The sequence below is a fragment of the Corvus kubaryi genome, unplaced genomic scaffold (assembly GCF_017639235.1).
Source record: "Corvus kubaryi isolate FWS band 111438036 unplaced genomic scaffold, C.kubaryi_AGA036_p1.0 37397, whole genome shotgun sequence".
NCBI lineage: Eukaryota > Metazoa > Chordata > Aves > Passeriformes > Corvidae > Corvus > Corvus kubaryi.
Window position 1 is genome coordinate 4,250,742 of NW_024581136.1, and position 27,315 is coordinate 4,278,056.

At 43.7% G+C, this 27,315-nt stretch overlaps 1 protein-coding gene across 3 annotated transcripts; it reads right to left on the reverse strand.

The window, feature by feature from the left end:
• Nucleotides 1-2,703: 2,703 nt before the first annotated feature.
• On the reverse strand, nt 2,704-27,315 carry SCG2 (secretogranin II). Of its 3 annotated transcripts, none has more exons than XM_042042646.1 (2): nt 27,285-27,315; nt 2,704-5,067 (listed from the first exon to the last, which is right to left on the reverse strand). In XM_042042646.1, exons 1-2 carry the CDS (start codon nt 27,298-27,300, stop codon nt 3,173-3,175), a joined length of 1,911 nt encoding a protein of 636 aa, XP_041898580.1. In that variant the 5' UTR covers nt 27,301-27,315; the 3' UTR covers nt 2,704-3,172. The 3 variants fall into 3 exon arrangements, with proteins under 3 accessions (XP_041898580.1, XP_041898582.1, XP_041898581.1); XM_042042648.1 differs by lacking the exon at nt 27,285-27,315 and adding an exon at nt 21,027-21,045; XM_042042647.1 differs by lacking the exon at nt 27,285-27,315 and adding an exon at nt 8,192-8,294.

Consider the following 27,315-nt stretch of genomic DNA (forward strand, 5'->3'; position numbering starts at 1 on the left):
CAGGTGTGTCTGGAGATGCAGGTTTGAATTGTGAGTGTTCTCATCAGTAACAGCAAGAATGGCAGAATGACACAAAGCACAGCTCCGGGTGCCTGTGCTCCAGCCTTGGCTTCCCTTTGTCATGTTAAGAAAATCATGGCTTATGTCGCTTCTCCTGCAAAATGAGTGTCTTGTAAAGTGCTTTGGGAAACAGTTACAACTGTCATATTACATGCAACTCAACCCCCTTCCACTGCACTGTGGAAATACCCTTTTAGAAGGAAATAATTGCTACAATCTCATTTCTCCCGTCAAGATAATTTGGTTACATTAATTTTTGAATCAACAAGTGTTCTCATTTAAGAGCTCCAGCTGACAAAATAATGGAACCATCAAGAAGCAGATGTAAACAAAGCACTTGCAGTAGCATATGAATTCATGAAAAAAAATAAACAAAAAAGCATTAACTCTTATGGGTACTAATAAGTGAATTCTAGTGTATGTACAAAAAAGAACTACCTCAGGTCCTGAGGAAAGTGTTCAGTAGCTTGTTATATTTGACCAGATGCAGAATTTCTGTTCAACCTGTGTGTTGGGGAGGACCTTATAAATGTGAGGACACAGTGAAGCAAGTTTTAAGAGGAAGATCTGAGCAGAAACATTTTCTCTGCTGGACAAAAGCCACTGATACAGAGTATAAACCAGCTGCATCTGGGATGCTGTCAAATCATAGTACAAAAGAGGAATTAAAAATCTGCTCCTCACTTCCTGAGCCAAAATTGCAGGGTGGTCACTTTATTTTGTATATAATTATAATAATAAGCTTGGTAGTGTATCTGTTATGGGTTATGCATTCTGTGTGCATTATTAACAACATGACTGTTTGTCCCACTGCACCCATAAAGAAAACACAAACCACAGACAAATGAAAGCAGAAGCAGCCATGGCTGTTAAAAACAATTAAGCACTACACAGCCTCTCTGCAGGGGGAGGCTCTGGAGTGGTTTAATGGAGCAGATCTCATGATGGGATATACATTGGGATAATGCTGTCTTGCATATTCAGGTATAAATATCTGCTCTTCTGCGCGAGCTTTGGTTGCATAGCAAGAGGCAACTATAGCTACCAAGAGAGTGCTGTCTATTTAATATTTTCTCATTTCATTTAATTTCAGTATAGAGTTGGATATGAGTTTGTTAGAAATAAAGCACTTCATAGGGAAATTAGTTGTCTACTTTCTGTGGCTTGAAGAGGAAAAAGTGCTGATGTTACTTTTTAGCTCGAAATCAGCTTGAAGCTTCCATAGAGTTCTGTTAGATGAAGTGCAATTCTGTTATTTCAAGCACGACACCCCTTTTCTTTTTTGTGAAGATGAACCACAAAGTCCCTAATGGCTTGCACACACTGTGAATGAGGTGGTCTTCTAAAAAAGTGATGTAGTTACTCATGCCAAGATTTGGATTTTCCAAAGCTATTTCCTCTTCTATACAGTGTCTGACAGCACCTGTCCTTTTATGCATAGGTTTGCACTACTGGTTTCTTAGATCCAAAACCATTCTGGTCTCCCAAATTTTTAATGAGCTCTCCCTAAGAGCCTGGAGGCAGCCAAACAGTTCCCCAGGGCTTTGGTCAGCTCAGGAGCCAGGGTAGCAAGGGATTGCTACAGGCTATGGCAGGAGGGGAATGGTGCTAAGGAACTCCCACCTGTCATCACCACGTGTGACATCTCTTCCAGGTCCTCCACACCCCTGGAAAACCAGATACTTTATTGTCTGGTGTATGTTCAAGGAATAATGGCTGGAACAGGGTCTGAGCTCCTGTCAGCTGCGCTTGCTCAGGGTAATGGTGACAGTGAAGATGAAGTTTTATTTCTGCAGCCTTTGTACTTCGTTAGACATTGCCTTGCCAAAAAATCATCCCCACCCCACTTAGCCCAGATGAGATGCTGGAGAATACCACAGGGAATACCACTTTTAAACTATAATCCTGGAAATGATTTCACTGTCCCAGTGAAAACCACATCTGACTCACAGAGTTATGCAAGCACATTTCCTTCTGTAAAAGAGCCAGAACCTTTCCAGACCATCTACTGCCAGTCATAACAGGAGCTCAAGAGACATTTCAAGTGTCCAGATAATGTGCTGAATAATAAAGGTTTTCTGTGTATTTATGTGACATGTAATGGTCAATTCATAAAAAAGGAAATAATATTTTTATCAGACAAAGCAGTGCTGTTCCCCACAGGGGAGCTGTCTGCCTGCCTTGCCTTGGAGCCTGGCTTTTTCTTTGTGGTTGCCATTGTGAGAGATGGAGGGGGACTCATCGGCAGAGCTTCCCAGCTACTCCAGCAGAGCTTTCCAGAGCTCACAAATGAAGGTTCCATTTTGTATTTTTTTCAGAGCTTCATCATAGAGCCTGTCTGGACAGAGCATTTATGTTCCTCATGCTGCCAAGAGACACTGATACATCTCTTAATCATGTAAGGCCCAATTTTCAGTTGTAGGTAATGCAATTATTACACTGATTGACTTCAGCAAGCTCTTTAGGTACCCCCTGCCCTTAAGGGTAATACCAGCTGATGTTCTTATGGCCCAGAAAACCACAAGTTTATGCTAACAACTTAATCTGTAGGAAAAACAATATATTTCAGAAGAGTCATATGTAGAAGTAAAAAAATGTTTCCAATTAGTATGACTTTATCAACTCTCACAAAGAAACACAGTCGATTGTCCAGAAATAATTTATTCATCAACAATAAAACACTGAATAGAAAAAGCCTTGTAAATTAAACTATATATATATATAATGCTTTATTTTTTTATTCGGTACTGCACAAAAACCACTACAGACAGTAACAAAATAATCCAATTAATCTTAAAAATTTCAAATTATAATTGTCACTCTTCATTTATCATGTTTTATTAACAATGCAAAGGTCATTTGTTTACATACTATACTTTTACTTGATATCATTAAATTGTTTCTTAAAACACTTGAAGCAATTTGTTGTTTGCCCCATAATTTATAACATGTAAGTATATCAATAAACAATATAACAGCTCTGAGAAAGATATGCGGACTGTTCAATGGTAAATAGTCTACCATAGGTTGTTTAGTGGGAGAGCAGGAATAAATCACAACTGAATTGGGATAGAAGTCAACACATTGAAGAGAAATAGTACTTGGGGAACAATTACATGTTTTCCATTGCTCGCTTGGTAATGTGATCTCTTTCAAGTTCTGATTTCTCCTCTTTTAGATACTCCAGCACCTTGGCCAGCATATCCTCATCCAGGTACTGCTTGGCTTGTGTGTCATCAGCTTCCCCGGCCATGGAGAGCCTTTTGCTGAGGGAAGCCAGCTTGGCAGCTTCCTGTGGTCCCAGCTGGTTTAGGTGCTCTCGGATGGTCTGCTCCAGGTGCTCCTCTTCCTGCAGATTGCTCTCAGAAGCTGGAGCTGGGACTCGTTTCATCTGGTTTGTATTGACCACTTCAGGGTATTTTGCCAGCACCTTTGCCAAGTAATCAGCCAGTTCTTCGTCCTTCTCATCCAGTTTCTCATACTCCATTTGTCGCCTTTCCAAATCGTTAATCCAGGAAGCTTTAGGGAACAGGTGTCCTTTCAATCTTCTAGGAATGTAAGACAGTCTTGGCAAATCATTCTCTTGATTAAGACGACTTAGTAAGTGGGAAGGATTCTGATTAGCTAAATTGTCATTTCCCAGAAGGCTGACAATATCTTCAATATTGAGGTCTTCGGGTAGATTTTCTGGAATAAGAGGCTGCTTCACGTACCCGTTTTTAGAGTTTATATTATTTTTAAATATATCACTCTGTCCTAGATTGGTTTCAGTTATCTCGTCGAGGTCTTCTGGGAATTCCATTTCCTGCTCAGCTTCCAACCTTTCACTCTGAAGCTGCTTTTTTTCTCCAGCTTTCAACATGTCTATCAAATCCTCAGGAGGAATTTGCAAATTCCTTGAGATTTCTATCAGCTGAGCTATAGACTGAGGATCAAACTGTTTATCCAAAAACATGGATGCTCTTTTTTCCTCTAGTTCTCCTCCAGTCCTTAATTTCCTGTTCCCAGCACTACTACCCATCAGCCTCTTCAGGTAATAATTCATTAGCTTTGAAACATCCTCTGACATTTGATCTTTATTTTCTCTTCTCATTTCATCCTCAAGGAAGCTGAGTTTTCCTGATCTTTTCATTTCCTCATCAATCTCCTCTTCATGTTTATCAATTTCCTCTTTGCTATCTTTTATCTCTTCCTGGGTTTGGCTTTCCACTTTTTCCTCTATGGGATTCCAATCTTCTCCTCCAACCACATCTTCATATGCAATGTTATTCACTTTATACACATCATCTTCATCATCTGTATACAGTTTCTGGTCCTCATCCAGCCTTTCTTTCTTGTGGTTACTGGGTCCTGCCATCTTCCCCAGCTCCTGGAACACCGACTCCAGCGTGGCAAGGCTCTGGGGGGTGTATTGCTCTTCCACGATTTCGTTGGTACGCTTGAAGGGACTGTCTCTTGAACCATCTTCATAGTGCCCAAGTGGCATTTTGAGATCCTTTTGCCACCTCTCGGGCCACTTGTAAGCCTCGTAATCATCAGTTAATCCAGCTGGAAAATTGTTATCTGAACTCAGACCGTAAGGTTTATTCTCCTTTGGGCCAGCCTTTGACTCCTTCTCAGCTTGCCGCAAGGCTTCTAGCATTACCTTAACCCATTGGGACTCCTCTTCAGTCAAAGAATCCCGTAGGTTATCTGGGAGGTGAAGCTGATCCTTGCTTTCTTTCTGTGGCAGGAGGTATGGGACACTTTGATAAGAGTTGTAATCAGGGCTGCTTTCTCCCTTGTTGGTTTGCTTGCGAAGGTCTTCTATGTATTCCAGTGCTTTGATCATATCGGGATTTGGGAGCCTTTGTAAGTTTTTCATTGCATAGTCTGGTTCTTTCTGAAGCAGCTGGTGCTGCTGGAAGGAGGCTGCATCAACCCAACAGATTAGGACAAAGAAAAAGGTGAGAGCACAGGTTGCTCCAGGCTGGAAGATTTTAGTTTCTGCCATATTTAAAATATTTCCTTTAAATAAAGAAGAAGAAGAAAAAAGAAGCTGTTAACACATGGAGACAGGCTTAGGAAACAGAACTATGCAAGAAATTTCTTATCTCTATGCTCCAACATTAATTTTCCAATGGCAGCACCAAAGTACAAAATACCAATCCTATACAACTTGTGAAATGCCCCTAGACATATCTAGATGTCACTTTGATCTTGAGAACAAAGCACCTAAATGACAAAATCAGTGTATCCATACATTTAAATGCTGTTCGAAATAGTAACATTAAAACTACAGACAGAATTATTTTGTGAGATTGCTCCATAAGGCATCTAATTTCATGCCAGGACAATGCTGCTGAATGGTGCTAAACTGCAATAAAATTAATGTGATGAAGTGGAGAACATGGCATATAAAATTACTTGCAAGTTTATTTCTGTCAGTACTGATAGTACTGAAGCTACTGAAGCTACTACTTCCTTTATTTTGCTATTTCATTAAAAAAAAAAAATTGTATTACAAGTGAATATCAGTTAATGACTCTATGAGTCATCTTCCTAGGGCAATGATCCTTTATATGAGAGGAAAACTAAAATTTATCCTAAAGGTACAAAATAATTTTACCAAATACTTTAAAGCCCATTTTGGAAAGGAGCTCGAGTAGGTAGGTTGTGAGTGGTGATTTCATTCATTTGCTTATTCATTCACTTCAGCAGAAACTGAGTCAGGTCCCAGGACAGGCAGAAACATGACCATTGGCAAATTTGATTAGAACAGATCAGTAGAAACCCATGTCTGCCCAGCTTACACCAGAGAAAAATAAACTCTGGAACAGAACTGGGAAAAATATGCCTCTGACAGAATTAAGATGATTACAGCATCACTGTGCATGAGGATGCAGCTGCAAAAGCCCAGCCTTGCAGGGAGCTGGGCACCCTCCACACAGCACAGGGGAAAATTGCCATCAGTTGTTTCCTAGGACATGCTCAGGCACTGGTACACTGGGGCCACGGGACAGATTAGACTCTTTTCTGATCCAGTTACATTAACAAATAACGTACAATAATGAGAAAGGAATGATAAAGATAGAAACTGCTTTGATTAATTGACCTATTTTGGTTCCTTTGGTTTTTGGCTTGGTAAAAGCATCCTGGTGGTTCATGACAGCCTGAAAGAGCTGTGTACACCAGTGTTTACCCACGGCTGGAAGTACAAAGTGAGCATGAATATGCTCATTTCAGCTCACTTGTAGATTTTTCCGCTCAGTTTTTGTCCTTAACATAATGTGACTTCACTAAATAATTAAAGCACTATCAGTTCAGACAGCTGCTTATTTTCCCCCCCTCAGTATGCATGAGCAGGCTACTAGGCATAATAGCAAACAATTTCCCCAAACATTTCTGACTTCAAGCCTGGATACATTTGAGCATTGATTTCACAAAGGATTAGTTCAACAGCTGATTAGAAGGTCCCACCCTCCATGTCTGAGTTTGCCCTGAGACAAAGCCAAGACATTGCTTCATTTTCTGTCACAGAAATGGCACTAGCCCTGTACATAAATGTATATCTCCATAAAATAAAGCAAAACAAAAACACCTAGTCTGCTATTTCTGTAGCATATGTGAAATTAATACTTTTCTTTTTCAGCAGAGACTGACAGAATTAGTTTGATTAGCACATGAGAAACTGTCCTTTCCAAGCAATGGGGGAAGGGAGAGTCATTCTGTAATCATCTGCCAAGCACCTCCCACTCACGAAGACCAGGAACTCACCCTCCTTCGCTGCACACAGTTTGGATTGTTACAGGCTTTGCAAGAGCATCCCACTAAAATCAAAATGTGTGCAGCCAGGCAAAGTTACTTTAGTGTTCCACAAGGATGTTGCTCAACTGGGTAATTCCTTTACCGGAATAACAGATCACTGGTTCCTCTCTACATATTTTATATACATTTGCCTCTAGGTCAATTTTTACTTCTAATTTACTGGTAGATGATATTTGAAAGCCTTGCCAAACAGATTTGGGAATGATTTCTTTTAAAACTTTGAGTTCAGGTCGTAAATCTTGTCATTAAATATATTGCGCCACCCAAAGTAAGAGGACCCCTCCCCAGTCTTTCAGAATTTGATTCTACATTTGATTTTTAAAAAGGACATTTTAGCCTATCTTTAGGAAATATTGTAAACATTCTCTCCTGTGCCTCTCAAAGGACAATATGCTAAAACAGCTCTTTTGTCTCCAGATCAATAACTGTGAAGCCAGTCTAGATGGAGAGCATATTTTCTCCTCTATTAGCACCTAACAAACAGGAAAATCACCTTTTAGCCAACAAATGAAGATGAAGAAGTTCCTCTTTACAAAATGAGGCAATCATGATCCAAATTTAACACATACAAAGACAATACAGACTGAAAAAAGTTCCCTAAAAAACGGACACAGAAAATATCTCCTTTCTGGGATGTTTCCATGGTAGCAGTAATTTGCTCTCTCGTTCTCTTAGCAGTTGTTTCTGATGTGACTCTACTGTTTCCAGTGAAATTTTGCTATGAAAACTCATAGGTTTTTCCTATAGATGTGTCTCCGCCCTGAAAGTCTTAGGTGAAACGTAACAGCAGTTTTCCATAAGGAAAATAAATATATCGTGCACTCTTCCTCCCTTATTTTACTTTTTTTTCCTGCAATAAAGAACACAACTGCAGTGAATTCATCTTGTTTAAAAGCATCTCTAACCCTTTACCCTGTGGAAGGGACTGAAAACACAAACAAAACAGCAACGAAGGGTAAAAGCCCAAACCCACAGCAGTTCTGGTGAGTATAATGACTGTTTGCGTACGGATACATGTGGGAAGTAACTCGGAGGGTGTTTGCATCCGAGGGAACCCCCCGCCCATCCGCTGAAACGCCTTGTCGCCGACCCGGCATGACTGAGTGCCATCTCTCCCGGGAGCGCTCTGCTTCCCGTCTGAGCCACGGGCGGTACTGACAGCACATACATGGAATATCTATAGTGATAGAGCTACATTTTATAGAGATGTGCTCCCTTGCGAGCGCCAGCCCCGGCAACGCCGGCTCTCGGTGCGACTTCACCGCTCGCTCGGTGCCGGATCCCCCACGCACATCCCTACATCCCAACATCCCTGCAGCCCTACCTGCGCTGCCGCCGCTCCGCCGCTCCGCCGGCTTCAGCACCCGGACAGCGCCCGCTTATACCGCCCTCGCCGCGCGTCACGGCTGCGCCCCGCCCCGCCCCGCCCGGCCGAGCCTCCGCGGGACCCTCCGCGGGCGGAGCGACCCCCGAGCCCGCAGAGGGCGGGCAGACACCCGGGCGGGTAAAACCGGCAGCGGAGAAAAGGGGGAAGAAGAAAAATCGGGGAGAAAAGTGAAAAAGAGGAAAAAAGACACGAGGAAAACCAAGAAGATAAAAGGGAGGCAAGGAAGAAAGAAAAGGGAAAGGGAAAAAAGGTTTAAAAAGAAAAAAAAAAAAAAAAAAAAGGGGAGACGTCATACAGCCAGTGCCTTCTGCTTCTTGGCTCCCACAGGCTAAGAGGGACTTGAACACGACGTACACCTCGGGGGTGGGTGAAGCTGACCCTCACCCCGAGTGGGTTCATGAAGCTGATCCACAGCTTGGGCGTGTGGATGAAGCTGACCCACACCTCGGAGGGTGCGTACCGGCCAAACCGGCAGCAGGGACACATGCTCTGACACGGCTGTGGGGCAGGAACAAAGCTGAGGACACGCAGGGGCTGGAGGTGGGTGTGAGCCCAGCTATGAGGAAGACCCTGCAGCCCAGGGTCAGTGTGAGTGTGTGTGCCTGGCCGTGCCCGTGCCTTGGCAGGAGACGGCCTTTCAACAGCTATGGCCAGCAGGGGGTTTAATTTAGTTTCTCTAGTTCATTGACTGAGCTATTGTGGCACATTTCTGGCTTTGTCACAGGGCAGGGATAATTCATGGCATCTGTGGCCTTGTCATCAAGTGTAGGAGGCCCTGGAGCTCTGGACCAACTGGAGATGGGTGCTCCTGAGGGAGGGAGCTGAGGGGGGAATGATACCCCTCCACGGTTTGCCCAAGATAGTTGGAAATACTGAAGCATGTTGGGGAAAGACAAGGCAGAGTGTTCCTCCTGCCCCAGCCTGTGTGCTCTGCCTCTGCCAGTGGCTGTGGCATGGGAGAGGGGCCAGGCTGGCGCTCCTCTGGATGGGGATGGAGCCAGAGAGGGACTCCCCATCCCTGGCACCACTGCCAGGCACTGCTGAAAAGGCCCTTGCAGTTTTACCTCCATTCTCAGCACTCAAAAAGGGCAGTGCTTGCACGCCTGGAGCAGTGGGGTGAGTAAATACCACTGTGCCATAAATCACAAAGCACAAGATGTAACACACGGCTTCAGCTGATGCTCAGAGTTTTAGCTTGTTCCTTCTGCTTCCTTTCTATTACAGAAAGGATGTTTTACTTTGGCTTTTAAATAAGGATTCCTTTTCCCCAAAAATAAATCTTTCCTGACAATTTTGACCTTTTACAGCACAAAATGGGAAAAAAACCTAGGACGAATGTACCTTCCAAGCCAATAAACATTACAAAATTAAATTGTTGTAAGAACAGTAAGCTAGAAATAATTGTAGCCATGAACACAGACAAGATGACAATCCTGGCTACATTTGCTGTAGTTGACATGGAGATCTGGAAACAGAGATCTTGTTTAAACTCATGTAGTTTTATGAGTAAAATACAGTATCAGTTTTTGTGCTGAAACTCTTCAGCAGCAGCTTTATTCTGGTCCCAGATTCCATCCAACACACTCACTTTCATTACCAGACCCAGGAAGAAAAGAGCCAAACAAAATATTGCATTAGGGCCTGTGACAGCAACCCCGAAGAAGGGAAACAGAAAGGCATTGCTGCAGTAAGCAGAGGGCAAGGTCCAAGTGCCCTCTGAGCAGCTGGGAACTGTATGCTGAACACCACATCCCCCTCAGCAAGGCTCTGGATGCCCACAAAACACAGCTCTGCAGACATTGCTATCACTAATACGCCTCAGTCCATTGAGAGAGTTCTCAATGTAATCAAAACCAAAAAACAAAATAATAACAAAAAACACCCAGGAGAAAATTACTCAATTCACACTTTCAGGAATTTTCTTGTGCCTCTGCAGGTATTTCCAACAGGGGCTCTTGTTCATTCTGTCACCAAATGACTAATACTTATGGAGCAAATTCTTTCCCATGAAATCATCCTGCTGAACCCCATCTATCTATCCCTGATCTTCTGCATCAGAGAGTGTTTCAGACCACCCAAATTATTTGGCACATGAGCAAGATTCCAGCCTCCTTAACCACTCACCTGAGGTTTACAGCATATAAAGTCAGGCAGACACTTGGCTTAGGTCTCTGCTGTGGTTATTCTGTGTTCAGTGGATAAAATTTTCCAAAGGCTCTCTACAATCCATCTGTCAATTTTACTCCATATCAAAAAGTGTTGCCTAGGCTTTGTGCTTACGATTGATTGCATCCACACAGCCCTATAAGGAGGGCCTTACTGAATGTACTTTTTTTGGTCATATTGAATGTACAGCATTCTTTTCCTCAAAATGACTCATGCAACAGAAAATTGGATCTGTTCTGTCATCAGAAGTTCCGTGGTATTTTATACAAGAGTAAGATCACATCACAGCATCTCTGATTTTTAGGAAATTGCATTAGAATTAGCTCAATATCAACTGCTTAAGCAAAGGAGCTTGGTAATCTTGTTTTTCCGAGTGAATTTTAACGATGTTGCATCCTTTTGTGGATCCTGGGAACAGCCCAGCTCTATCTGCAGTGATTTCTCTGAACAGCTTGCCTTGTCACATGCTCTACCTTACCTAGTCATGCACCATGAGAAGATAAAAGTTAATCAATCAACCCTGCACCCTGCCCAAAAGGCTCTTATTTCATTTTATGCAAGAAAAAGGGCATGGGGGTTGGGAGGGGAACTTCACTGCAGCAAACAGAGACAAGAGGGTTCCAGCCTGCTCTGTTTTGTCATACCCCAGCTGGAATATCATCATCCCTAAAGTCAGTAGGAAAAGTCAGGAAATTTGTCTTGAGGAGGAAGGATGGTCTGGCAAGGGCCAGGGGCCAAGGGGTCACTGTCCTTCTGCCCAGGCCCCAGGACACACCAGTACCTGTGGGGTGACGGTGGCCAGAACCACCACTGTTCACAAACCATGGCCTCCCACCACACCTGCCCAGCTCCCAGGAGAGGATGGAATGATGATCTTGCTGGAATGACCATCCCAGCAGCAACAGGGAGGCTGCACATTTGTCTGCCTGCTGCGGCCCTTTTCTAAGCACCAGAAAGTTTTCAGTTTGTGCGCTTCAGCTCTAGCTCTCTCCTCCTCTAACTGGTGCCACCAAAGATTAGCACTGCTGAAAAATAAAGCAGGGTTGTGTCAATATTGATTATTTTCCCCCTTCTTCTGTTTCTAGTAGCAACTAAAAATAATTTACAATTCATTATAGACATGACATCTCCTGCAGAATAAATGCCATTGTCACATTTAAAATTCAGTCCATATCTGACTTGAATATCTTCATTTATTCTGTATATAATGAGAAAGAGGAGGTTTTCTTCCCTCAGAAAAAGCTCATCTGCCATCATAGATACAGATTCTTTTAAATTATTTTAATTTAAAAATACTTGAGCTCTGCTTGTGTCCAACATCAGACTCATCATTTTCTGCTCATTTTGCATGCTTGAAAGATCAATCATATTTGTATGCAAATATTTTTGGCCTCCCTAAATTTAGTGCATAATAAATGGCTCAAATTTCATTTCCAAAGCCATAAGGGGAGGGATAAATACAGCACTCAAAGGAAAAATGAGGGCTTTGCAGTCTGTAACCACAGTCCTTTAAAAGCAGAGAAGTCAAGGCAAGCGTTCACTGGCTGTAGATCACTGGGCTTTATTCAACACTGCAACGAGATTAAGCAGGTTTAGCACCGGCCTGCCCTACACACCTCCCTGAGGGAACATTTCAAGAACAGGTTTTGCTGGGGAAAATTAAAAACGAAAAACCAAACCCAGACTTCTATTCATCTGCATTTACAAGTTCAGGATTTCAGGCTGCCTGCTTATAAAAAAAAAAAACAACCAAAAAACTCTGAAGAAAAGCCTTAGGCAAGGTGTGGCTGCCACCCCTGAGACATGAGAGTCTGCCCCAGTGCTCAGCCCTGGGAACCACCACTCAACAGCCCAGCGCTCTGCACCAGAGGCTCTGTGCAACGCCTGCTTAGGGACCTTCCCCAGGGCTTTGTCACCCCTCAAGTGCCTCTTGTTTTCTCCAGTGACTGCTGGAGAAGCCCAGCCCCACTGCCTCACTGCTGCTACCTGCCCAGTGACCTACACTTACTGTAGGATGCCTCAAGCTTGGGATAATCAGGCTCTACCCCAATAGGAGAGACCCCCTGCTCAGGGCAGGGAAATGGGATCTATCAGCTCAGCCAGGGCCAGAGGGGCAGAGAAGGCTGTGCTGGAAGGAGCAGCAAAAGCAGCAGATGAATCAACAGGGAAAGAGTTTACTGCTATACTTGTTCCAGTATAGCAGTCTCCAGTTTGAGTACCCTGCACAGGAATAGCAAAACACCAACGGATTAAGGAGTAGAATATATGCCTTCTCATAGAACCACCAAAGTATTTTTATCTCCAGGCCTCCCACACACATACTCACATATTTTCTCCCATGGAGTTTCAAGGCTTTTCACAAGCCTGTGACATCTGCTTACCAACATTTGGTGTAAAAATATCGATATCTGTTCTGCATAGCTGTTCTGAGTGCTACATTTACCAGCCAGTAAAGATCAAGAGTCTCCTGGGAGCTGGCTGGATCAAACTGTCATGATTTCAGCACTGCTTTGCGTCAGACAGCAGAATTTAAAGTCAAAACACAGATAGTTCAGGGAGGAAGACAATATGAAGCCCTGAGTCATACCCTGCTGAGGGTGAGGAGAACAGATTAATAGACAGCAAACATGAATGAAACCGAAGGGCTCATTTAGTCATGCGGCTGCTTCTGAAACCCAAAATAAGATTTATTTTTAGTCGTTGGGGATGAAAAGAGGATTTCTTTGCACTTTTCCAAGGAGAAGTTGAGAGAAGAGTTTTAATTAGCACACGGCAGTCTCCCCTTTGCCTTGACACCCCAAGGGGCTCAGCTGCAGAGCTGGCTGTGCTCAGGCAGGGCTTGCTGCTCACAGGCTGCTCTAACAACTTGTCATCCATGGGATGCTGCACGACCCGGCAACTTTCAGCATCATTCAGATATGGAAGAGGCAGCCTTTACTCCAGCCCCAGCCCACTCTCCTTTGCTAAAGTTGAGTCAAAATAGTCTGCTTGTAGCCAGGTGGGGGTTTTTTTTGAGGAGCTGTGCCATTTCCTGCTGCTGGCTCATGGGGGAAGGAGACAAAGGAACCGTGTCTTGGCAGCTGGAGAAAGTGCACAGGTTCACCCCAAATCATTGGAGATTACATAACTGAAACCTCTGAGCCTTTCAGAGCAGCTGTGGCAGCAACCAGCAGCAGCCAGCAAAACGGTTTGCCTCTGCCTTCCCTGTGCGTGCCACCTGCTTGTGGCGAGATCCTCAGCTGGTGTGAGGGTCCAGCCTGGGGAATGGGCCACCTTGGGGTATCTGAGTCAGTCAGGATTGCCCGTCAGTGATATTGTTGTGAGAGAACACAAAAGTTTTACATGGGAGAGAAAAAAGTTTGCACAACAATGATCTGTACACACATTTATGTGAGTTTTCATTTTAAGTAAACAGAGAGAAGTGCTTTCACAGCTGTGCACAAGATTAGTTCCATTATTTAGTCCTCTGCTAAATCATTTAGCAATTCTGCTCTGCAGAAACTTCCTGATCTTGGGGCTAAGTCATTTCTATCCCTTACTTACATTAAAGCCTCATTAATTTTCACATTAATCACTCATAAACATGAAGAAGCTCAGTGATTTTGGATCTCCGTGCCTCTGGCAGAAAAGTGTCCATTTTGTTATCTTCTGCCTCGTCGGAGTCTGACAACACGGGATAGGGTTTAGAATAGCAAAACTGCCACTCAAAGTTAACACTTCTGTGCTTCCTCTTTTTGTTTTTTCTGGGAGTCCAACCATTCCCAAAGCATGAGCCAGCATGCTGGCATTACTACACGCGGGTAAAGGATCTTCCATCCCCACACCATTAGGGCAACAGGTGCTTTAGCAATGGAGCATGTGAGAATTTATGTGTTAAAGGTAGGAGGGCAAAAAGCCATGCTCTGCTCCGTGCCGTAAAACATTATCACAATTTTCTTGTGCATTGTCCTTGTCAGGGTCATTCATTTCACTGGTTTCATTACAGCCCTTTCTGTGGCCATAGGTTTGTCCTTTGCTCAGTACATATATGCGTGAATTCCAACTCTATTGCTACAATAATTTATACAGATCTGGGTCAAAATCAAATGTAGTATTTGGTCAATAACGTGACAAAAATAGACAAAAGAGACTCAGTGCAAGGCACAGCACAGAGACAGTGTTATAGAATTTCCTCCTCCTACAAGAAGAGGGCAAACAATTTGATTTGTTAGCTTGTGTGGACAAGGCACAATCATGTCATGCCATTCCCTTTTCAAAAACTGTATACTAAATTAAAAGTTTAGTCAACATAATAATCAGTGATTGCATCAAAAAGAGAGCACAAGTTCATGTCCTCCCATGTGGTTTTGGCTATTAGCATTCGCCACATCAAAGCAGAAATCCTGTAATTTTAGTGTTCGTCTGTGCTGACTTTGAATTTCAGGGTATAGACCCAGGGAGAACTGGCTGGTTTCAATGGCAGCTTCCCTACTTCAGTGCGCTGTGGGATGAAGGCAAGTCCAGAGCCTCAGTGCAAAAAGCAGAACAAATGCAGGTTAATCATTTACCCCCCAGTCGCTGCAGGCTGTGTTCAGGAGTGAGCACAGAACCAGCACAGCCCACTGACCTACTGACACCCACTCCTGGGTGGTAAGGATTTAATACCATCACACAGATGTGCAGGAGGCAGATTCTGAACAGCAGGAGGCAGAGAAATCAAACAGTGTGATCTGGGAGCTGCACACTTCCACAATGGGCAAGTGTACATGGAAAGCCACCGCACTCCATCCAACATGGGATGGAGTGGGAGCCAGAGTACAGCCGGGTGCATGGCACAACATGGCATCCATTCACTGCAAAGATTAAAAGCTCTGTTAACATCTATAATTTGCTTTTTCTTATCACTCAGTCATGGAAAGGTCTCTTGGGGCAGGACAAAAGTGATAGGCAGGCTGCTCCCTTCCCTGGCAAAGGTCAAAATACAAGCAGTGACATTGTTTCTCCAAACAGGACAACTGCTAACCTTCTTCAGGCTGGGAAGAACGTTTGTTTGGATGTCCAGACTGTTTTAGATAGCAGTCTCACATCTCTCTCAGCTATCAGAGCCTTGACTGGCAAGTTAAATCCATATATTTAGGAGAAAATGCTGTGATTTTCCCCTAAGGCAAATACTTTCTCTTACATACCTTACTGGTAAGTCCCTGAGATGGGCTGAGTGCCCTTCTCAGCCCTGAGGCTCCTGCCTGGGAGGATATATTTTTCACCGAATTTGTAGCTAGTTCCTTTAATTTGAAGCACTTTTGCCGCTGCCACTGTGCTGCAAAACATCACCCCGGGTCCATCGCTCCAGCAGCAGGGCTGCACACCCTGTAAAGCACAGCCCAGGAGCTGCTCACAGATGCAACCTGCATCCCCAAGGACTCAGTGGCCATCTTCCAAAAAAATGCCAGGTATCCTGTCATCTGTTCCTACTGCATTCAGCATGATGCTGCATCTCATACAAGTGTTCTGCTCTCCCAAAATAAATGGTTTGAGATTCAAGGCAAAAGCAATTCAGTGCAGCTGTTTAAAATCAGGTCACAAAGCCCTCAATGAATTGCTGTCAGCATCACCCTGAGCATGGCTCGTGGGTGTTTCTGCGTGGACATGGGTCACAGGGAGCTCTTTGGCTGGCTGTGTGTTTCCACTACTGTACCTCAAAGATGGACCAAAAGGCCAGATGCTATGCCTGGCACTGGAGATCTTGTCTGAAGAACTAAACGGATTACTTGTCCATGCCGGGAGGTCTTCACCATCTGTTGCAGATGTAATATTGATGAGGTTCTCAATTGTAAATAACAATTTCATGATGCTATTATATGAAAAACAAACAAACAAAACCAAACCCAGCCCTTCGAGGTTGCTGATGCTTGCTTTTGAGCAGGGAGCCATGACCAATCTGTTTGCTTAGGTGGATTCTCCTCGGTTTCCCCTGATGTACTGGTGCTTGTTGTGGCAGGTGTGTGTCCCTGTGGTGTCGTGCTGTGGCTCGGTGCCTCTCTGACCATGGCTGCAGAAACTGCTGGCTGCTTCTCACCCTGATGCATGAAGGTCCTTTTCTCACTCCTCATCCTCCCTTCTGCAAGGACCTGGCAGTGCATGGCAGGTACAGACTTGGTCCTGTGCAGAATCAGAGCTCCCTGAGCTCCTGGGAAGGACATCAATCCTGTTTCATTATATTTTTTGAAGAATGGAGGTGCTTTGTACAGGACAGGAAAAAATGGGAAGGAAGAACTGTAATGTGAGGAGACACAGCAGGAGCTGGTAAGTGAAGAAAGCAGCCAGCTGCCAGGGATGCAGCTGCAGTGCGTGAGCCAGCAGAGCACAAGGATGAATGCTCCTCTGGAAACCACGGACACAGGCTCCAAACTGGAAAGACCAGATGGTGCAGGAGCTGAGGCAGGAATACTGAGTCTCTCTTTGAGGGTCTATGCCAAGGAGGTGGCACCAAAGGGTAATTAGGCTGATGAACAGCAATATTAAATGTATGAAATGAGGCTTACAATGTAAGAGAAGTATTAGGAAAAAGTAGTTGAAGGGAGAAGCGTAACAGAGCAAATCCCAGCATAATTAATCTGCAGGGAAGCAGAAATACAGAACCTGCTCCCAAAAGTAAATCCATATAAAAACCCCAGTTATGTTTCCTGATTTTTACCCACCAAGCACATATGTGAATTCCAGCCATTTATTTGCTTTTAAAAAGCAGTAAACCCATAGGATTCAAAGTATATGCTTCAGTTGTAATGAGACCAAGTATATTTGGAATACTCACAAAATTAAAAACATATCTAAGTGCTTTGAGCAGCAGTCAGTGTTTGCTAAATGAGAGCCCTTAACCATGATTTTTAATTAGTATTGGCAAAAACCTTAATACAAAGTTTATGTTGTTACTTCTCACAGCTGCATAGACAGCTAGGGCTCAGAGGCCATCTATTGACAGCAACACCCAGACAGCATAAACTTGGAAACCAAACACAACTGCAGCTGCTTCTTTGTGCCAGTGGCATCAGACAAAACCAAACCAAACCAAGCCGCTTTTTGTAATTATTATAACCAAGTACAACCAGTCCTCTTACCAAACAATGACACTTCAGGAGAAGAGATCCAAAAAAAACCCAAACAAGCAAGCAAGAAATTTTCAGGCAGACAGATTATAAAAGAAGCCTGCAAATTTGATTGCTCTGTTGATCATCGAAAGTAACATCTACAAAGCTGCCTACAATCCCCTGATAAAAGTGATATCCTCCCATGGCTATATTGTCTGTTAGCTGAAGACTACTCTGACCTACAGAGTAGCTGTTGAATTCATACTTTGCATTGTGCTGAAGTCTTAAATTCATAATGCAACATGAATTTTAACAATGCTGAGCAAGTCTTGCCTACCATATCAGCTGCACTAGCTTAAAAAAGATGGACCACCAAATACTATAGTATATAACCACATGTGCAGAAAATTATACACACCCCAAAGGGGTGGATGGATCAGGGTTTTAAGGCAGAAAAGCAAAGCAAAGCAAAGCAATTCAGACTATGTAGTTTTCTAAGTCCCTGAATCCTTACACAGCACAGACAAAAGTTCTGAGATGACCCTGTGCCTTAATAAGGTCTCTAAGTACTTCAGGTACTGTAAATCATTGCCCTCCAAAACCTATTGTCAATTGTCTTGTGAGTGTAGAGGCCTTGCAAAGTAGTTGCCGTTCCCACATATTTCTTTCTGCTTCATTTAGAGGCTACAAAGATACTTTAAAATAATTTGGAACAGCTGTGATATACAAAAAAAATCCAGCTGCAAAATAGCATCTTAGAAAGAACCAGGAGTCCTTGTTTTGCTTGGTGACAGCAAGTATATCCACTCTTTTGCACAGACAGAGAAGGCAGACATGACTGTAATTAAGAGCAAGTGAAGCGCTTGCAGGGGACAGGAGTGGAGGATGGTTAAATTAACCTTTCACAGACCACTTCAATGCTGACACATTCTAACATATGTTTTTTTCTGCAATCTTGCCTGTCCTTCATCACTTCTCTGAGTATTCTCTACTGTGTCTAACCCAATGAAACTCTGGCTGTGACCAGCAGAATCTGCTGTGAATAGTTTATATTCCAGTACAGCTGTTTGAGCAAGGATTAAGTCATCATACCAGTCTGGGGAACATACAGCATTTTATTCTGGTCTAACTTAGTTCAGGTTAAAGAACCTTTATATGTAAGTAGGAATCTGTCCCTCTGTTTCTTTCATCCTGATTTGCAGTATTTAACAGCATCCTACGTAGGGTGTAACTCCTCCTACAGAACAACTGGCAGAGCAGAAAAAAGAGCAGTTTCCATTGCACTTTTCTTACCAAGCTTTCCATAATCTTCCTGTAGACTTCCTTGTAGCAGTCCAGGGCAGTTAAAGCCTTGGTGGCCTCACTGCTGAATAACAGTAACTCTGTGACCATTCCATTAATGTTGTAAGAACAACAGTTCTGTAAGATATTTGGCAATATTTGTTATCTAGAGGCTTTTTGAACAGCCACCTTCACAGAAAAGTCCTATCACAGAGACAAGAATGGTTTTTTTGACCAATTGTTTGCTATTCTCTGGTGCAACCCTGAAATATTTTGAAGTGGTTTGCTTATGATTCAAGAAAGGAAAAAATACGTAAATAAAGAAGGAAAGATCAGAATCAAAGATTTTGCAGTTGATGCAGCCGGCTGACATTCATGACCTCTTGTACTATTTTAAACCTAGATTAAAGGTGCACAAGGCAAAGGCAGAGTGGCAGATAACTTGCAAGACTGATGAGAGAAACAGAAGTGCACACTTTTGCACTGACATACTGGCAGTAGAACATTAGCCAGGCAGCCAGAGAGCTTTCATCTAAAGAAGCAATATTAGCATGCAGTGCCTGACTACATTTTCATTTGAGGCTGAGCAAGACAGGCTCATTCTCCCCAGCAAGTCAGACTGATGCATTCTCCCAAGAATCATGCCTTACAGAAAAATAATCATGAAATATTAATCATTTCCTATTTAGAGCTACAACTGTCACAAGTGATGTAGTTCTCCCATGTAAAACCTCTCGCTGAAAAACTGCATAAGGAACACAGCAAACATCACCTGCTTCCCAGGCGGAGGAAAGGCCGACTGTGCGAGCAGGGGCAGGGACAGTGCCCAGCCCCACTGCTGAACTGGCTCCTGTGGCCAAACCCAAACCAGATCATCCCCTGCCCACTGCCAGTTCACCCCTGCCTCCCTACAAGGGTGCCGCGTGTGTATAACCAAGGAAATGCTGCCAAAAGGTGCTCACAAAGCTCTGTACAAAGTCAGGGATTGCCCCACACACCCGGCAACACTCCATCCCTTGCCAGCAATAAACACGGCACAAGAACACGAGGAAAGCACAGCAAATCTGTTTGCATGAGGGTTTATGCTCGGAGCATGCATATGGCCCTACTGCAAGATCATCCTGGAAGCGCCACGTGAGCTTGGAAGCTGTTCATTCAGGCTCAGCCTCAGTGCCCCGTGACTTGCAAGGACTGTCATTCAGCCGAAACAGCAAATAATGAGAAATAATGCCTCTGAATAGCTGATAGGCAATCCAGAGCATGGGACCATTTGCATAAAACCATCATTGTCATTTCACACACGCACATCTCTGGCAGTCAAAACCTCACAGTAGATCATTCAGGGACCGAGGGAAAGAAATTAAATCAGTTGTTTGCTACAAATAACTCATCCAGTTGTATCTGACATGACAGTGCCTCATTACTAGACACTGTCAATGCTCCAAGCTATGACCTGTGACCAGGATCTCAGGGCATCAGACCCTGTGTTGACATGTGAAGACACAAGCTTGGCTGTTACATGATGCTGCAAATGGGCCAGGAAGAGCAAATTTTTCACGTGTGTCAGGGGGAAAACGCACTCCCACAAAAAAGGTGATGCTTATCAGACAGAATTAGGTGATCCAGACCACAAGAAATGAATGTCTGTAACTGAGTGCTTGTAACTTGGGACACTTTTGGGTTTGATGATAATTTTTGTCTACTATCAAGTACACTCTCAGTCACATATTTCATGGGTGTCTTCTGATCTTTCTCAATAACAATTATATATTTTATCTGAAATAGAGCCTCCTTCTCACAATATAGCATTTGTTCTGTATGCAATTCTTGGGACTATGTGATTCTGTAGCAATTTTTTCCCTCTTGATACAATGGAAATGAGTTTTTAGACAGAATCAAAACATCCAACTCTTACCTCTTTTACCAGGAACTTCTTGGAGACATAGAGGGAAGCCATTTTAATCGAGCTGGCTTCAGTAGCCATAAAAAGTTACTTAACTTTCAGTTCCAGTAATGGCTGCAAAACACTTTCTTCAGCCATTGCAGTGTGATGCCATCCAAGTTTATCGGGCTAGAAAGTCTTGAAACACTTGCTAGGACAATTAGTAGTTGCTCTCTAATGCTTGAAGGCAAATCAGTGTTGTTTTGTATAAACACTCACCCCACACCCCAGCCAAGGGATTGGGACTGGATGGAGGTGATTAGCGCCTTTCTGCCTGTACACAGTGTCCCTGAGGGTAGGGTTTGTCTCAAATACTCACAGCCATTCTCCATCTATCTCCATCTCGGTGAAAGCTGCTACGAGTTGGTTTTCTCTGTCTCCAGTAACAATGGGCAGCCTGCAAGAGGAAGAGCTGAGAGAGAAAGCAGGTTCCCCTTTGTAACAGGAACTACGACAATGTGTTTTCCCAATCACTAAAAATAAAACAGCTGATGAAGTTCTCCAGCCACAGTGATGGATTGCTGTCTCCAGAGTGAGGCTGTGGTGGGGCTTCAGGTTGTGGTCTCCCTTCTGCTGGCTGCGTGTACCAGGCTGGCTGCAGAGCCGTGTCTTTACTGCTGGGACTCCCTCAGCCTCCCTGTTCCCAGTTTCTCTCCCTGCAGGTTTCCCTGCCCATCACAGCTTGAACATTAAGCGTTCAAGACTGAGAGGCCACTTTACTACAGAAAAAAAGTCATAAAATTTTTAGTAGGTTTTGAGGGGGGTAAGAAGGCAACTCACAGGATGGAAAACTGCTCAAAATAAACCACAAGGAAAGAGAAATGTGACATAACAGCCCCTTGTATTGTGACTGAAATCAGCTCTCTATGGCTTTGTACAGAAGTTACTTACAAAAATTTCTGTGTTCTATAGCATTGTGGCATTAGGGTGGGCTCTAGCTCTGAAGCACAATGAATTTAATACAATTTAAAACAAAGAACTTTTAATAATCTCATATCACAGGCTTTACATTTTAAGCTATACCACTAAAATCCAGTGGTGAGAGCAAAAAGGCCAGGTTCAGCTATTCAGAGTGGTGAATCTTTTTCTCCTGATGTGCCATGCAGTGAAAGGCATCAACACTGTAACAAATATTAAGAAATCTGTCACTTGCTATCATCCAGCTGGAAAGAACAAACTCTCCAGGGCTCACTGTTGACAGTGCTGAAAGAAAGAGCCTCACCTGGAATCACACATTATTTCATCACAGGGAACGCTTCAGTGTGCAGCCCTTCCACTTCAGATATGGGCGACAGGCTATATTCTGCACTAATTAAAGGACGTTAAATTGAAATCAGCCACTTCTTACTGCCTCTCTCACATTTTGTGTTCAAAAGCATATTCAGGCACAGGGATGGGTGGCTAAATATTAACTGGAAACTGAACAACTGGAAAAAGAAAATCAATAATTTCTAGATTAGTTGCCTTTTATTTCCCCATTCTAGTGATTAGAATTTCATATGCCATTTTCTTATTTACAATTCACATGGCTGAAGCACCCCTGGAACTAATGAATAACCACATATCCAGATTTTCCCCCTAAACTAAAGCATTTATGGGAAATGGAGCACTGGATCCCTGTGGGCAGGTACATGTGTATTTGCTGACGGCAAATCCATCCTGGAACTAACACAGCTCTGGGGATGCTGCAGCAGGGCTGACCTGGGTTCACCCCACCAGGGTGAACAGGGAGGCAGGGCAGGTCCCAGCATGTGCTCAGGTGTGAATGTCCCCCTCACTCTCTACAGGGTGTTTGGGTTTTCTCTCTGCCACAGTTCTCCGTTCCTGGTGCAGCAGGGAAGGGAGGGAGGGGAGAGACAGGCTTTTACAAACAGCCATGGCTTCACTGCAAGCCTAAGCCCCAGGTACCCAGTGTGCTCACACACTGTGGGGGATCCAGAGTCGATTCAAGGCTGCCCGAGCCCACAGAAATATCTCAGCCTCTGCACCACCCTCACCCTGAAACCCACACAGCCCCAGGACACTCCATGTGCAGTTCCAGCATCAAAGTATGTCTCAGTCTTTCCACAGACCAGGTTCTCCTACACAGACAAAACCACACAGCGCCCCAAAACCACACCAAATCTGAATCAGAACAGCTACAAGAAATGCCAAGGATTTCCCCAATGGCAACCAGATTCATCCACATATATTGCTTTGCTGTAGCCCTACTGCCCACACAAATCCCAGCTTAAGTTTCTTCTTCCCAGAAGCATATTATGAAATACCAGTGCCTCAGATCTGTGAATACCCCCAGAAACAGAGATGAGAGCACAGAGATGTTCAGGGTGCAGCCAGGGCAGAGCCCGTGGTGTGAGCACTCGATGCCTCCTGCTGTGCCCATCAACACTGAGCAATGCCAGGGAGCAGGCATGGGGACAGGAGCAGAGAGCGCAATATTGCCTCTCTCAGGGCTCAGCAGAGAGCTCAGGGCTCTGCTGCTTCAGCCCTGTCTCTCCCCAGCGCCAGGAGAGCACTGATGTGCTTGTTCCTCCTCTGGAGCACGCAGTGAACTGCTGGACTCCTCTGTACACAAGCACTGATGTTAAGGTTTCCCAGGCTGGTCTCTGCCCAGGAGCAACTGGAAGATCCAGTGCAGGATCACTTGCTCAGAACCAAACCACCACAGCTGGCATGATTAAGGCCTGCCAGGAGAGGGACAGAGCAGCGTAATAATACATGCTGTCCCGACTGCGTGACACACCAGCCAGCACAGTGCAAGACAAATGGCTGCTGCTTCTGACAGGCACCAGCAGAAATAGTATTTCAGACAAGTTGAATCCATCCATTCTAGTGAAACGCTGAAACATCCCTGTTTGGAAGCTCCATCCTCTTACTGACAACACCAAGAGAAAACAGCTCAGATGTCAGTCACACGAGTTTCTTTTTGCTGTTGGCAAGTTAAGAAAGCATGTTCAAAACAACAGTAAATAATCTGCCTAACAATTCAGAAATATCTGCATTGTTTTGTGCCTCTGTTACAGTATTAATCTCCCTGGAGATCTCCCAGTGGCATGGACTCACTCAAAAAGGAGTAGTGCAAAACCCCACATGGCACACAGTCAGCTTGTTTGTCACACGGGCTGGCTGCTCTCTGGAGCCGAAAGTCTGAAATGCATGAGGATAAGACATTTGGGAAACAAGATCACCGGCAGTCTCTGTATCTGCCTGATAGCACACAGAATAAGGACAAATTAAGAAACACAGGGCCTGCATTTGAATATGTCATAGAAAGGTTATCTTCGTGCCAAATTGTCACCTGGATTGATTCTAATGGCTTGTAAGTCTCTGCTAAGGTCACAGTTACCCATCTGCAAACAAGAGAGAACACTACCAAGTAGAAAATGTTTCTAGCTCAGGTGGTTTTCCCTGTTGATGAAGCAGAGTCACACAGGTGCTGCGAGTGCACACAGGCCCATGTCCATGGCAGCTGCTCTCAGCCCCCACCTTCTCTCAAGCTACCAGAACTGAGGGTCAATAGTTACAGAAACTTATTGCTGCTGCTGGAACTCCTCGAGGGGGAGAGGTGAAACCAAGAGTGTTTCTTGCTCCAAGGGAATTCTTGCCTTTATTACCAATTAAAATCACAGAGAGTCACCATTGCAATTTAAAATCCTCTATCTATGCTTTTACCTCTGTTCCCATGGGGCATTTTTCCACTGCTGCAGTGGAACACAATGTTGCTCTGGCGCTGTTGTTCAGCAGCACATTGAACACCGTGAAGCAAGCCATCCTTGTGAAGATAACACATCTCAGGACACCCCTCCAGCCGGAGGACCGGGCTCCTCTCACCCAGCACTGTCTGTGGGCTGGAGTCCAATGGTCTTTCCAGGCTGCTTCAGAAGAGGGCAAGCCCGGGCAGCCCAGCCCAGCCCAGCCAAGGGGCTGCTTGAGAGGTGAGAATTGCTCGTCTTGCTCTGGCTGTCCACAGCTAGACTGACTCCACATCTCACATTAAGTGAGCTCAAGCTGCAATGAGGTGAACACCCTCCAAAGTGATCACGTTTTGAAAAAATCAACCCAAGTGCTGGAACACATTAGTGACACTGTGTGGAAAATTTCTGCTCTGTGTTATCTGCAAAAGGCCACCAGGTAAAACCAAACCCTCCCACCACACCCACACATTCCTGCTTATCAGCTCATGCTGAATTTCAGGCACCTTTCAAACAAGAGAACAGAACTTTTTCAGTTCACCAACATCAAAGATTAATTATATTTTTAATTAAAATGACTGTTTTCAGACTGAAATGGACTTCATAATGTCTCTGTTGCAGTGGAAAGGGATGAGAGGTGAGGAACTTCCCTAACTCCTGTTAGTACTGAACTCTGCTTCAAGGTACCCCATGGAAGAGAAATGTCAACTCATGGGCTGAGCCTTTAAATTAAGCTGAAATTTTAGAAATACCTGAGTTCATATGAAGAAATAGCAGCAGTGGCATTAACCACCATCAGTCCCAAAATAGTTTTAATCACTTCTTACTCCACCTTTACTGTGATGATATGAGCCTTTCTTTGCAAAAATTACACGTCATGCTATGGACAAATGACTTGATTTAGTGATCTCCTTCAGTAACTAATGGTAAGATTAAGACAGTCCTTCATTAAACATTAATGATTAATAAATCAATACATCTAGTGGCTAAAGATAATTCGAGTAGTTTCTTCACATTCAATTATTGTCCACAATGATGGCTCAGGAGGGTTTCCATAGGAATATTGGGAGTTCTGGGAAAGGGTTAATCATCCTTCACGAGTCGCTAAGCAACGGTGTTCTGCTCTTATGGCATGTTTTGCCAGCCAGAGCCTTGCAATGATGTAACCTTTCTGCATCTTATCCAGAGAGTTGGCTGAGAACTTGCCTGCCCAAATAACCCCTGGGCTGCTGACAGACTTAAATTTAGCTTCTGGTAGCTATTAGTTTTCAGATTTACTTATAGCATTTAATTTTCTGTTCCAAAACATACACTGTATTTCAATACGACTTAAATGATGGAAAAGAGGACTAATCAAAGTGCAGCTGTAGAACTAAGAACAAAGAAGCCCTAATATTCATCAATATTCAATACCCCACTAATAAGTCACTTAATGAGACATGTCAAATATAACAAATAAAAGCAAACTTGAAAGACTACAGAAATTCAGAAGCCAGGTTCAGGCTTCAGGAATGGTCTCTTCCCCCTCCCAGAAGGGAAAGAGAGCCACAAGGAGGGTACAGACACCTTCAAGCAGCTGCATTGGAGGTGCAACCCAAACCATACTAAGACTGCATCAATCACCAATAATTACTGAGGGCTGGTAACTCATAAATCAGTCTCATTTATTTGTGTTTATCTGGCAATACATAGTTCATAAACACCTTAATCAGAGGGAAAGATGCATCCTATAATGAGCAAAGCCAAAAACTAGGGATTCAAATATCCATGGGCCCTGGGAAATACATTTCCCGCTTTTGAAAGTTAATATTCAGGCAGTCACTTCTGCACAGGCTTGGGGAAGATTTAAACTCACACATGAACATCAAGACTGTTTTGGACACAGCACATGTAAATACAGCACTCCTTACTCAGCTTCAGTCATTTACTATCAGCCAACCTCTGTGAAACAACACAAATAAAATCTTCGTGCTGCCAGCACTTTCTAACAAAAACTACTAATCACATTTAATGGAGCCAGGTTTTGCTTTGTTTCCTGCTAATTTCTTAGCTGCCTTATATAATAGACCTACTTACAGTAATATTCTGGTCTGTGTTTGTTACAGGGGATGTATCAACTTACTGGGGCAAGGAAGGTCTCAGCCCAAGCTCCTGGTTGCTGCCACTGGATCTGTGCAGGAGTCAGACACAACCACCAGGAGCACAGGGCTGGGAAGGCAGCCAGCAGCTCTGCAGCTACTCTGACCCTCCTTTGGTCACTTTGACTCATCGTTAGATCTTAACAAAGTAAAAAATCCCAAAGTTGTTCTGGACTAGCAGTTGGGTCGATAAAGGAGAGAGTCAACAACTCTCCTGACCAATAACAGCTTTACTTGGGAGCAGAAAGGATTTCTATATAAAGCAGGTCTCTGAACTGCCTTCTGGAAGGTTGCTCCAAGCAGGCTGGGAGGTCTCCTTTGGAAATACTGAAACTAAAGACAAGGTCTGTGTGAAGGAATGCTTCCTGCCTACGCAATTATTACCTTATGCAACCAAATCACAAGAAAAAGGATGAAAACCTGTGGATTTCAGGAGCTGAGTAGCCTAACTTTATTGAGAAATAAATGATGCCTCTAACTTCACTTCAGTCTCAATGCTGATGCTGGTATTTATTCCCTGGGATTTGTAAAGACGTTTAAACAAGTGAGCATTTTTTATAAGAATACTGGGGTATACTGTGTTAAGTTAGTTTTAATCTAAATTTCTTAAAACAGGATGTCTTCAGTACTGATGAAGAACAAAAAAACCTTTGAGTGAAGAAAGACAAAAAATCCTTTAAATACACACAATTGTTTGTTTCAGAAAATTCTCTGTTTTGTAAAGAACTGGGTTTGCTTTTAAAATACCTTGATTTCTTGCCATGTGTGGACGGATTAT